The 13,295-nt window shown below is 55.6% G+C and overlaps 1 protein-coding gene across 24 annotated transcripts in view; it reads left to right on the forward strand.

Moving 5' to 3' along the window:
• Positions 1-13,295, forward strand: part of RAB3IL1 (RAB3A interacting protein like 1) — a 49,031-nt gene that overhangs the window by 20,275 nt on the left and 15,461 nt on the right. For 2 of the 24 annotated variants that reach the window (XM_063671777.1, XM_063671779.1), the window contains exon 1: positions 5,838-6,054. The exons of 7 other annotated variants lie outside the window; for them this stretch is intronic. In XM_063671777.1, coding sequence (XP_063527847.1) covers positions 5,903-6,054 — 152 coding nt within the window. In that variant the 5' untranslated portion in view covers positions 5,838-5,902. Of the gene's footprint in view, positions 1-5,418; positions 6,055-8,239; positions 8,269-8,524; positions 8,746-13,295 lie in introns of those variants that run through there. 15 more of the 24 variants (XM_054438234.1, XM_054438233.1, XM_054438240.1 and 12 more) reach the window with 15 other exon arrangements.

Raw genomic sequence — 13,295 nt, forward strand, 5'->3', positions numbered from 1 at the left:
AAAATGTTTCCAAGTTTAGAAAGTCTTTCCCTTGCTAGATGTGTAATAAGTGTTCACTTCTATTTTTTATGCACACAGCTGTCCATTTAATCTTCCCAAAGCAGGGCTCTGATCATTTCTCTCGTCTGCTCAAAAATGTTTAACCATCTCCTCGGAGCCTTTAGAATAAAGTCCAAATTCTTTAACTCGCCTCCAAGGCTTTTCAGGATTTAACCTGAGGCTGCCTTTCCAGACTTTTTTTTCCTGTCCCAAATGAGCCTGAGCTCCTGGCAAAGTGAAGGGTTTGCCTCTCTCTGTCTGTGTTCTGCCCTTCCCACCTCCAGGCCTTGTACCTGTTGGTCCCTCTGCAGGGGATGTCCATCCTTCATTTCTATATGGATTTTTTTTTTTTTTTTTTTTTTTGAGACACAGTCTTGCTCTGTTGCCTAGGCTGGAGTGCAGTGGTGTGATCTTGGCTCACTGCAGCCTCCATCTCCCGGGTTCAAGCAATTCTCCTGCCTCAGCCTCCCAAGTAGCTGGGATTACAGGTGTGTGCCACCATGCGTGGCTAATTTGTGTATTTTTAGTAGAGACAGGGTTTTTACCATGTTGGCCAGGCTGGTCTTGAACTCCTGACCTCAAGTGATCCGCCCACCTCAACCTTCCAAAGTGCTGGGAATTACAGCTGTGAACCACTGCACCCGGCTCTATATGGATATTTAAATCCTATTTATTCTTCAATCCCTACTTTCTTTAAAAAGCCTCACTTTACCCTTCCTCCTGAGAGAGTGAGTGGTGGAGGGATAGGAAAACAAGCTTTGGAGTCAGACAAACCTGGGTTAAAATCCGAGTTCCTTTACTTGTTAGCCATTGGCCAAATCCTTTAACCTTTCCAAATCTGTTTCCTCATCTTTAAAATGGGAACAGAAAGCAATGAAGGACCACCAAGGACTGTTGGGCCGCTGCAAGGATGAACAGAGTCTGAGATTGCGCATAAAGATCCTAGCACAGTCTCCAGTTCACCCCACATTTGGCCACCTTGGAAGGCAGTCATCAGCCCTCTGGGGGTCACACCCTCCCCCACTAGTCATGTTTTCCCCCTGAAGGTTTCTGATGGATTCTGTGTTCCCTAATAATTCCACAAGGTGGCTGAGCTTTCCTTCTGAGGAGTTGAGAGTGGGCGAACAGGTTTCATCTCTAGGAATTCAGCTCAGGCCCCAGGCACCTTGGTTGGACTCCCACACCCATCTGCGCCCAAAGGAATCCCCTTCTCCCTTCCTTCCTTCTTCATCTGAGGTCAGTTTCATTACCGGGAAATGTTGACATTTCCAAAGGGGTTCACCAGCCCCTCCCGCCCCTCACCATCAGCACCCCACAATATGATGATAAGTCAAGTGGAACAAAGATAATCCTCCCAGGTTTAAGGTGGGTAAACTGAGGCTCAAACTAGCTTCCATATATTTGTGTCTAGAACTTACGGTTCTTCACAGCCAGAGAACGGATTTGTTTCGGCGGGGGGTGGGGGGCGCTGAGGGGCCTGGGCAGCTGTGGTGGAGAACTGGGGGAGCTCTGGCCCCAGAGCAGGAGATGGGCCAGGGATCCTCTCTCAGGGCCTCTGCCTTGTCCTCAAGTAGGTTAATGCCAGTCTCTCAGAGGCTGGCCTGGAGCTCAGTGTCTGTGCTTGCTTTGTGAACTGACTTTGTGAGTAGATTCTTTTGCCTGCGTCATTTGGGGAAGAAGCAAAGATGACGACTCACTGGCAGGGGCTGTATCTCTGGGGCTGAGAGTGAGGATGGGAACTTCCTGGACAGTGAAAAGAGCAATTTTAGCTTCCGGAGGCCTGGCTGCTAGCCCAGCTCTGTACCCAGCCTGCTGTACCACCTGGGACAAGTGCCTGCCCTCTCTGGACCCCAACTGCCCTCCCTAAAAAATGGAGATGGTGTCGAAGGAGGTCTGTTGTGAATCTTAGTGTTCTCAAAGTGCTGTCCTGGGCTGAGCTCCTCCCTGAGCCCAGACTGTCCCCGGGGCCTGGCTTCACCAGGTTGGCCTGACCAAAGCTGTGACCCCATTCGGCCGGCCGCCTCCACACCCTCTGTCCTGCCCTTCCCTGAGGGGCCTGGGCCTGGTCTTGGTCAGGCCTGGGGACAGAGCAGGGAGCCTCCAGGCCCAAGTTTGACCTCCTGAGTCGCTTCCCCTCTCCCTGGAGCCAGAGCCAGCGTACTCTTTCCCTCCTGCTTGAAATCTGAGCTCAGAGATCCAGGGAGGACTTTGGCTGCAAAACATTCCATCCCCGCTGTCCAAACACCCTGCACAGCTGGCGGAGGGAGGGGCAGCCAGAACCGGCTTTCAGGAGCCCTGGGGCTGTTGTTTTCATGGAAATGGGGGAGCCCTCACTCTGAAGACCAGCACCGGCTGACCTGAGGAGGTTCGCAGGGTCAAGGAGACCAAGGAAGGGCCCACCTGCACACATGTTCCTGGAGCTTACCCAGGGCCCCTCTGCTGAGCGCCCAGCCCTGCAGGGGAAAATCCAGGTGCTTCAAAGTCTGCCCAGCCAGGTGTGCGTGGCTGCCTCGAGCCTGCCAGCTGGGAGGTGTCTGCGCCACAGGCAGGCGGAGGGTGGCCTTGTGAGCCTCCCCTCGTGACTGAGCTCTATGCAGAGGCAGGGGAAGGGCAGGCAGGAATGACGCTGAGATAGCAAGCAGGGGAGGTGACTTCAGGCAGCGGCTTTTACTGACAAGATGTCCCAGACCTGGCTGCTTCTTGCTGTGACTCACCAGTGACCCTGGATGAGTCTCTGAGCCTCAGTTTCCTCATCTGCAAGAAGAGACAATCGGGCCTTTTCTGGCTCTGCTTTTTTCTAAGAAGTTACAACCAAAGACAAGATCCTCAAAGCTTCCCATCCAGTCCAAGCTGTGTCTAAATGTCCAGAAACATAACAGGTTTTTCCATACAGTCTCCAGCAACTCTGACTCAGTTTCCCCTTTCCCCTCCCACCAAGAGGCTGGTGGGGCCTTGGCAGGGAGGGACCAACTCCCACATACGTTGCCACCAGCCAGGCCAAGCCCCTTCCCCTCCTGCCATGTTGGGGTGATGGGGAGACCCCCACCCTTCACATATCCTGTTTTCCATTAATTGTTTCCAGGTGGGCCCAGAGGTTGCCCAGCAGAGGAAGGTGGGGGCACAGGAGAACTGAGCAGGGGGATCAGAGAGGAGCAAAAACAGGAAGGGGGTGGGAGCAGGCCATGGAAAATTCATTGCCAGGAAAGGGAGGCCAGCATCTGGTTTGCATTAGGCTGGAGAGCTTCGCAGCCCAAAGCCCAAGTGGGAGATATTGTTATCCGCTGGGCGGGGCAGGGCGGGGCGGGGTGTGAGGAACTGGCAGCTTCTCCCCAGCAGGGACTCAGAGGCTACCCAGAAAGAAGAGGGAAGTCCGGGGAGAAGGGAATAGGAAACACTTCTTTCAGTCTACACTGTGGCAGACACTTCACAAATGTTATCTTCTTCTTCTTTTTTTTGAAACAGAGTTTGGCTCTTGTTGCCCAGGCTGGAGTGCAATGGCGGGATCTCAGCTCACTGCAACCTCTGCCTCCTGGATTCAAGCGATTCTCCTGCCTCAGCCTCCCAAGTAGCTGGGATTATAGGCATGCGCCACCACGCCCGGCTAATTTTGTATTTTTAGTAGAGATGGGGTTTCTCCATGTTGGTCAGGCTGGTCTCAAACTCCCAACCTCAGATGATCTGCCCACCTCCGCCTCCTAAAGTGCTGGGATTACAGGTGTGAGCCAACGACCCCAGCTGTCTTCTTTTTTTAAACTTTTTTTTTTTTTGAGATGGAGTCTCGCTCTGCCACCCAGGCTGGAGTGCCGTGGCGCGATCTCGGCTCACTGCAAGCTCCGCCTCCCAGATTCACTCCATTCTCCTGCCTCAGCCTCCCAAGTAGCTGGGACTACAGGCACTTGCCACCACACCCGGCTAATTTTTTGTATTTTTAGTAGAGACGGGTTTTTTTAAAAAATAATAGAGATGAGGTCTCGGTTTGTTACCTAGGCTGGTCTCCTGGGCTCAAGTGATCCTCCCACCTCGGCCTCCCAAAGTGCTGGGATTACAGGTGTAAGCCACAGCACCTGGCCACAAATGTTATCTGCTTTAATACTCACTACTTCACAGGGGAGAACTTCCCATTTTATATAGATGAGGAAACTGAGTCCCAGAGAGGTTAAGTGACTTGCCTAAGGCCACACAGTCAGCGAGTGGCGGAACCAGGATGAGAATTTGGGCCAAATGAAGACAGGGTAGCACATTCACACCATCCCACAGGTGGATGGAGTCTGTGTACCAGGCAAGGCGACACTGAGAAGGGTGACAAGGATGGCCCAGCCTCTGCCCAGAGGGCCACTCAGTTCTTGTGGGAGTGTCCAACAGTTCCAGGGGGTGTTTGTCATAACGCAGGGCTAACCATGTGTCTGAGGGCTCTGGTGCCTGCAGAGGAAAAAAGTAACCCACAGGGGAGGGATTCCTAGAGGAGGGAGTATGAACAAAAGAGAAACTTACCAGCAGAGGCAGGATGCAGTGGAGATAGCAGTCAGAGGGGATAGTATGTGGAAAGAAGAGGAATGGGCACATCTGGGCAATGGCAACTGGCCTGGTGTGCTTTGGAGGGTGAGAATCCATTTCACAGTTGGAGAAACTGAGGCACAGAGAGGCTAACGTGCTCAAAGGCACACTGTCTGAAAGTGGGGTTGAATCCAGTCTGTCTGACCCCAGGCCTGTGTTCCCAGCTGCTACCACTGAGTTGTTCCTGGGTGGTGGTGGTGAAAAGTTTTAAGGGTAGTGAGACCCCGTCTCTCCAAAAAAAAAAAAAAAAAATTAAAAAATTAGCCAAGCATGGTGACACATGCCTGGAGTCCCAGCTGCTCAGGAGGCTGAGGTGGGAGGATGGCTTGAGCCGGGGAGTTTGAGGCTGCCCTCCAGCCTGGGTGACAGAGCGAGACCCTGCCTTGAAAAATTAAAAACAAACAAACAAACAAACAAAAAACAAAACTGGGAATCTCAAATCTAAGAAAAAGATTTAAAATAAATCTTTTAAATCTTTTTTTTAAAAGATTTAAAAAAAATCTTTTAAATCTTTTTTTTAAAAGATTTAAAAATAAAGAAAAAAATAAAAAATAACAGTTTTTTGTTTGTTTGTTTTGTTTTTTGAGACGGAGTTTCGCTTTTGTTGCCCAGGCTGGAGTGCAGTGGTGCAATCTCAGCTCACTGCAACCTCCGCCTCCCGGGTTCAAGCAATTCTCCTGCCTCAGGCTCCCGAGTAGCTGGGATTACAGGCATGCGCCACCATGCCTGGCTAATTTTGTATTTTTAGTAGAGACAGGGTTTCACCATGTTGGTCAGGCTGGTCTTGAACTGCTGACTTCAGGTGATCCGCCCGCCTCAGTCTCCCAAAGTGCTGGGATTACAACCGTGAGCCTCCGCGCCCAGCCAATAACAAAGTTTTAAGGGGATATTCAGGTCTGTGGTCACAGACGGGAGGGCCTGTCTAGGGCTACACAGCCAGCTATGACAGCTATGACAGGATCAAGGCTGGACGGGCTCTTTCCAACACCCCAGCCTGCGTGGTGAGGGGACAAGCAGACCATCTGGGAGCCTGGCTGAAACACGGGGCCTCCCCTAGAGGTGTCTCACCTCCCCAGAGCCCAGGAAGGAGGGCCCAGTGTCTTCTGCTGCCTGAGGAGCCACAAGAGTTAATAATTACGGGGTTGAAGGAGATAGTGGCTGTCCTGGGAGGTGGTGCCTCCCTCCCAGGCTGCTGCTCTGGGGAGATAGCAAAGGTCAGTGTGAGGCTCAGCCTGGTGGGGGGAAGAAGGCTCCTGCTACCTCCCTTCCCGGCACCCTCCAGAGGGACCCTCAGTCTGGCCTTCCAAGCATGGACTCTTCTGAGGAGCGCGCTGGGTGCCCCGCCCGAGGGACATGTCCCGTGTTCCTGGCCATGAGTGCAGGGACTGTCCGCTACGCCCCATCAGGCCTGTGCCCTGCACTTGAGGGGAACTTGAGAGAAGAGCCCTGGGGCACAGACAGGTGAGCTCAAGACCTGGGGCATGGAGGGGAGGGGGAGTCTTGGCAAGCTTCAGGGCAGCCGGTGTGAGAAGCTGGGCTCAGAGAGTCCTAGGCAATGGCTCTGATTGTCTTGTCCAATTTGGTGGCTGTACAGAGGTGGAGACTGAAGCTCAGAGAGGGCAAGACACTCATCCTGGGTCACACAGTGTGCTGAGGACAGACCTCTAAGTCCAGAATCAGGGCCTGGGTCATCCAGGCTGACTGTCTCCTGCTTCTCAGCTGCCTTCAGCCAAGGGTCTGTGGTCAAGGCTGCCAGGCTTGGGATGGAGCAGGCAGAGGGAGATGGAGGGAGGGAGGCTGAGGAGGGCAGTGGCTTGTGGGCAGAGGACACAACTTTTATTTATCCCTTCCCTGCCACTGGCCGGACACCTAGCATGTGCTCAGGAACCTCTTGTTGCCTGGCTGCACACAGCTGCAGCTGCCAGTGAGCCTCTAGTTTCTGGGTGGTCTTTTTGGAAAACGGGTGTAAGAGGACTCAGCCCCACTGCCCTGGGTGTGTGATATCAGACAGGTTCCTTAACTTCTCGGAGCCCATCCTTTTCAACTGAGGAGCAAGTTCAGCTGAGCAGTAGGGTCCTCCCTACTGGGGGTGGCAGTGAGGCCTAGGAGTCCATGGTAGCAGGAAGCATGGATGACAGGCTATTTTTCGTTAGAAACTGAGTGTGGATGCTTCCAGAGTGGTGACCACAGACTTGTCCTTCGAGACCTCGCTCAAAGGCCTCCCCGGTCCACCAGCCCTCCCAGCCTGAGGACTCTTCCTCCAGGGACATAGCCCTGAGCTGACACCTCCTCCACCCTTTATCTCCCATTGGTCTGGGTTGCCATGACTTATCTCCCGCCGGGGCTTGTGAAGACTTGGAGGGCAAGGGCCCCTGCTGGGTTCCTTTTGTGTCATTTTCTCCTCCTTCTCTAAATAGTGAATAAAACAAGGGCCAGGAAAACAACAGTCGCTCAAGACCAACTGATGAGGGATTCAAGCCAGCAAACACATGTGGACATCTGCTTTGGGTGGGCCAGACCCTGAGCTGGGCTGGGTGTGGGGTGGCGGAACACAGCTCCAAGAAAGAGAGACTCCCTATCCGCTGGAAGCCATGGCCATGGAAACAACTGCCCTGCTGAGTGATGGCTATGGGAGTCCTGGGCTGAATGATTCTAAAAAGTTGGAAGGGATGCTATGGAGAACTGCCTAGGTTGTTCACTGCACAAAGTGCTGGCCAAGGGAGCAGCAAAGCATAGAATCCAGCCTCGCCTCCACTCTCCAGATTCCATACCTTGGTGTGCGCTGTGCCCAGCGGGGAAAGAGCATTGTTGTCTATTTGTGCCCTGGACGTGGAGGTCTTAGAGAATACGTCCCCCATCCTCCATCCTCCACCAACGTGGAGCCCCAGGAGGGCAGAGCCTATGTCTGTACAGTTTCCTTCTGGGTCCCCAGCCCTTGCATGGCCCACAGTCTATCCTCAGATGGAGTGGCTGAATATATGAATGAGTAGAATGAATGAATAAAATGTGTCCTCAAATGAAGATCTGACTAACTTGAGCCTGCGGCCTGAGTCAGTGGGCCTGGAGGGGTAGCGCTGGGACCTCTGGTAGCACCTAGAAGGGGAAGTACCTCCCACCATGCTTCCAGTCCTCCCCTAGACAGGGAAGGTTGGGAGCCACGGTTCCTGGTGGAGAGAAGACGGGTTCTGCTCTTACTGGTCCAGTCCCAGGCTGAAGTTGAGACGAATGATCAGGACTCAGAATGGGTGGGACGGAGGAACTGAGGGACAGGTAGACCAGTCGTCTGGGATTCAGGGACGGTTTCACAGAGGATGTGGGACCAGACAGGTGTGTGTATGTGTGTGTGTCGGTGGGGGTGGGGTGGGGAATACTATCCAGAGGGCAGATGGTGGGTAAAGGCAGGGATGGGCAGAGCATGTTAAGTGGCAGGAGGCTGAGTGAGGAGAGTTGGACCAGAAGTGGAAACTCCTTCGGGATAAAACTCAGAGAGTAGTACTCAGAAAACTTGTTTCGGGTTTGTTCCCTCCCCTTCCCAGCAGGCAGGATGTTGCACAGGGACAGGCACTAAGCAGACAGCCTAGGGAAGGAGTGCCGGGTGAGGAGGGGGGAGGGTGTCTGCTGGCCTTAAGTGACAATCTGTGTGAGAATCGAAGAGCAGAGAGCTCGGGAGCCATTGTAGGTTCTTGAGCAGGGGTGGCCCAAAGTGGGTGGTGCGGAGGGCGACTGGAGAGGAGGGGTCAGCTGGGAAGTCTGAGCGCGGCGCGGGCCGCGGGATGTTGGGGGCCGGGTTCCTTCCCAGTGCCGCGGTCTCCCTGTCCCGGCGCGGCGGGCCGGGTGGGGCCGGGCCTTGGGAGCGCGCGCCGGATCCCAGCGCCGGGCCGGCGGAGGGGCGGGGCCGGGCACGTGTCCTCGGGCCGCCCCCCCTCCGCCACGTGACCCGCCCAGGGCAGGGTCGAGGCTGGGCTGGGGGCCGCGAGCCCAGGCGGCTGAGACCTACTGACCGGCCGCGGGCAGGGCTGACGGGCGGTGGGGCGGCTCGGCCCCGGGCGGAGTCGGCGGCGGGCGGCGGGCGGGGACGCGGCGCTGGGAGGACGCGGCGGCGGCGCTGGGAACGGACGCCTGGGCGCCCCGAAGCGCCGGGATGTGGAGCGGGTAGGTCCGCGCGCTCGCGGTCCCGCGCTGGGTCTGGGCCGCGGCCGCCTCCCGGGACGAGAGGATTGGGGGGTCCCCGCCGGGTCTGCGCCGCCACCCGGAGGTGCTGTGCGCCCCCGCCCTGCCTGCAGGCGAGCCGACTCGCAGCCAGGAGACTCCGGGGGAGGGGTCGGGGGTCTCTCTGGGGGTTCAGGGTGCGAAGGGTGGGCAGCCGACCGTCCCGGGGTGACAGCGTCAACTCTTAGCTCATCAGGAGCGCAAGCGAGAAGAGTCGGGGTGTGGGGAAGAGTGTGCACGACTCTGGGGCATGCACCTAGAGGAAGGACCCCCAGCCCACCCTCCCAACCTGTCCTTCAACCCCCTCGGCTGGATGAACTCTTGGAAAGCAGTGTAGCTGGGAAAGAGGGGCTGGGTCTTTGCCAGGGTGGCTCCCAAGTTAAGGGCAGAACCTCCTTGTGGGGCGGGCTCTCGAAGTACGGAGGTTCTCAGAGGTGTGGAGTGGGACCCCCCCCCCCGGCAGCCTAGAGTGGGGTAGCACAGACTCCGGGTCCTGGATTAGTGGCCCCAATAGCTGTGTCTGTTCAGGCCATTGGTTCTCAGGGGCAGTTGCAGTTCCTGGCCCATCTGATGTGGGACCCCTGCCCTGTATGTGCAGAAAGGTTGTGGTGTTTTTGTGGAGTTGGGCAAACACTTCCTCTTCCCCATGGTCTGGAAAGACCAGATCCTGGAGGAAATGTAGCCAGAATGGGGGACAGGTTGTACTCCTGTGCCCCCTGGGCCAGATGAGTGGTCCCAGGAGAAGGCTACTGCCCAGCTACAGCTGAGGAGTGAGGGAAGCCCCCTTGGAAAGGCAGGCAGGATCCACTTCACTCCATGACACCTAGCAAAGGTTGAGCTGCGATGCTAGGGGAGGGATGGCCTTTCATTCCCCAGCAGGGGGTGCGGAGAGAGTGGGCTCCTGGTAGGGGTGAGGTGTGGAGAGGCTTGGAACTTTTTTTTTTTTTTCCCCCCCAGACGGAGCCTTGCTCTGTCACCCAGGCTGGAGTGTGGTGGCGAGATCTCAGCTCACTGCAACCTCCGCCGCCTGAGTACAAGCAATTCACCTTCTCAGCCTCCCGAGTAGCTGGGACTACAGGCATACGCCACCACACCCGGCTAATTTTTGTATTTTTAGTAGAGACGAGGTTTCACAATATTGATCGGGCTGGTCTCGAACTCCTGACCTCAGGTGATCCGCCAGCCTCAGCCTCCCAAAGTGCTAGGATTACAGGCTTTTACCACCACGACCTGCCCTAAGACTTGAGACTCTTTTTTTTTTTTTTTTTTTTTTTTGAGACAGAGTCTCGCTCTGTCGCCCAGGCTGGAGTGCAGTGGCGCGGCTCAGTGCAAGCTCCACCTCCCAGGTTCACACCACTCTCCTGCCTTAGCCTCCCGAGTAGCTGGGACTACAGGCGCCCGCTACCACGCCCAGCTAATTTTTTTGTATTTTTAGTAGAGACAGGGTTTCACCATGTTAGCCAGGATGGTCTCGATCTCCTGACCTTGTGATCCGCCCGCCTCAGCCTCCCAAAGTGCTGGGATTACAGGTGTGAGCCACCGCACCCGGCCTGGGCTTGAGACTCTTAAAGGGAGAGAGTTGAAGGCCACTAGTGTATTTGTTGGCATTGTGCTTGGAGGAAGGAGGCTGGTTTAGGAGAAAGTGCTTGAGGTGGGTTTGTGGTACCTGGAGAGGTTAGGGCCGTCCTGCCTGGGGTGAATTGTGTTTGGGGAGCAGCCTCGTCTGCAGGAAGCCTGTGTCTTGTGCCAGCTGGGTGGACTCAGGCAACACAGCCGCTGAGTTAGTTGCTGTGTTACCTTGAGAGTGTGGACTTCCTTCTCTGGGCCTCTAGGTAAAATAAGTGGTTTCTGGGGTGGGAGTGATCTCAGGTCAGAGAATGTCCTTCCCTGGAGGCATCCAGGCCAAGGCCAGACACAGCTGAGAGCCACCAGTAGATGGATGGTTGCTTCAAGGAGAGTCAGAGAGCCTTAAATCCTGGGCAGGGACCCCTCCCCACCATCCAGCCCCCCTGCCATATTCCCCAGCAACACTCTGGATGAGCCAGCTGCCAGGCTGACCCCCACAGAATCCTCAATATGGCTCACTTCCTGCATGCACCCCTGTACCCCTGCACCCCCAGGGGCCTAGCTGGGTGCTGAGCTCATATCATAATGGGTGCTTCATAAATGCAGATGGAAAGGATGAGGGGCAGTGAGAAGCTGGCGGAAGGGGTGAGGCAGAACTTGGGGGTTACCTTGAGCTCTGTATTTTTATGGCCCCCCATTTGGGTGAGGAAACAGGGATTTAGAGTCGGGGCCAAGCTGCCAGCCCCCACTGGGTGCCTGGTGTCCTAGAAGCTCATCCAGACCCCAGCAGCAGTTGGGAGAGGTCCTGTTCAGAGTCATACTTGCCAGGTGACTGACCAAATCTGATGACAGCTCTGGCAGGTGTATATTTGGGACTGTTGATCCTAGAATAGAAGGAGCTGGGATTAGGAGTCGGTGACCCCGGCGGGGCCGGTGATGTTTCTGGGCTTCGTTTCCTCACCTGTGAAATGAACTGAGATCATTCTCTTGGCGGCTGTGCTTTGTTAATGGCCAGGTCCTGGTTATGGCCCCAGCCCTGGGCTACTCTTCTGGGGTGGGCAGCAGTGAGTGGCTGGACTCTGCCACAGCCTGGGTGGGTCCTCTTCTTTGGGACTCCTGAGCCTGGGCCCTGAACTCCAAACCCAGAGGCAGCTCCAGTCTGACTTTAGGTGCCCCGCCAAACTGGGCTGCTCCCCTTCCAATTCCCCACAGTTTCACACATTCATAGTTTTGGGTGCCAAGCCTGCTCCAAGGTGACAAGGTAAGGACAGCATCTTGAGTACTTCTGTATCTAACACAGTGCTGGACACTTGGGACTTGGTCAGCAGAAGCCAGCGTTCGAGTTCCTACATGACACTGTTCCAGCCCCCCAGTCTCAGTTTCCCCAGAGACGGGGCTCATCATACCTATGGCTAGAGAGAGCCAGGCATTGATGGATGGCCCAGGAATGAGATGGGACCACTCCAACCTCCCAAGGGTTGGGGAGCATGTTTTTGTGGCAGGCAGGGCCGTAGGGGCCATCAACTGGTTGTGTGATCCTGAGCAAGTCACTTCACTGCCCTGGGCCTTGGCTATTCTAAGGGCATGGATCTGTGGGCTCCTGCCTGTAAGGCCCAAGTCACAGGGGACTAGAGACCATGAGACAAGGGTCTGAAGTATGGCCCGAGGGCTCCAGGGTCAGGCACGCAGGCCTCTTCATTAGGAAGGGGTTGTATAACCCTCACTGTTGCTGCTCCCTGGAAGCCCTCCGTGATCTAACTGCCTACCCTACCCCTCAACAGGTGGAGATCTCTCCTGCTGTTCCTTAATCAGGACATGGGTGTCAGGGGCAGACATCCTCATTAGAATCCTGCTTGTCCTAGACCCTCCAAGCTCTGCACATGATTTATGCCCAATAGGTCTTGGGAAATGAGGTAGCGGGAGGGAGATGCAAATCAAAATAGGATGTGGTAAGAAGGAGGCTGCCTGGTCATGCAGATTGGATGGATCACGGCTGGTGGGGTGCCTGGCACATAATGGGTGCTCAGTATACACACTAGCTATTGGAGGTCTTCGGTGTCAATTCTTGGACTGAATGGGCAGAGTCGCCGCAGGCAGATTTGAGGATGTACTGCGTGCCCAGCCCTGTAGAAGAGTAGTGAGATGCGCCCTTTCCTAGGCCCTGTGCTGGCTCCCATGGAGAGACAGGGCTGGATTCCCCCACCAGGGCTGGGCTGGACTGGCCTGGTGGCCTGGGGCTATGGCTGGCGGAGGCGTGGTGTGACTCACCTGCTTCGGGTGTTCTGATCTGCTTCCCATCCCCAGCTGTTCCTGACCTTCTCCCCGCTCCTCCTCCATGGTCGCTACTAGGACGTGCTATTGTACCCTTCTCCCTGCTCTGGCTCCCCCGTCCCCTGTGGCCCAGGCCCACCTTGGTTCCCACCTGTCCCTTTGTCCCCTCCTTGCCTTGAGCTCATCGGATCCCGGCCCAACTCAGTGAGACTCATGACGATCTCTTTCATCCCCGGGTCCCGGACACTCTTCGGCTCTGGTGTCCAACACTCTCGTCCTTTCTGGCTCTCAAACCCTTGTCCCCTCTGACAGCCCCTCTTCCAGGCTCAGGCTGCAGCTGCTCTCCCAAACCAGTGCCACTCGACAGCGTCACCCCATCCTGCCTATTCCCCCTCAGCTGCCTATGGGACGTGCCACTTCCCAGATGCTTCAGCCACCCACTTTCCTGTCGCTGAAAGACCCCCTCCCAGTTCCTCACTCGCAGCATGGGTACTGCTGTTCTCAGCTTTCACCTTTTCCTTAGTTTTGAATTATCTTAATTAATTACTGTTGTTGCTTTTTCCTGCCCCCCTATCCAGCCCCTGGTCCTCCCACAATTCCCCTTCCCATCTTTTGTTTCTGTGTGTCCCCTCTGCTGTCTCCTGTTAGCCCAGGTC

The sequence above is a fragment of the Pongo pygmaeus genome, chromosome 9 (assembly GCF_028885625.2).
Source record: "Pongo pygmaeus isolate AG05252 chromosome 9, NHGRI_mPonPyg2-v2.0_pri, whole genome shotgun sequence".
NCBI lineage: Eukaryota > Metazoa > Chordata > Mammalia > Primates > Hominidae > Pongo > Pongo pygmaeus.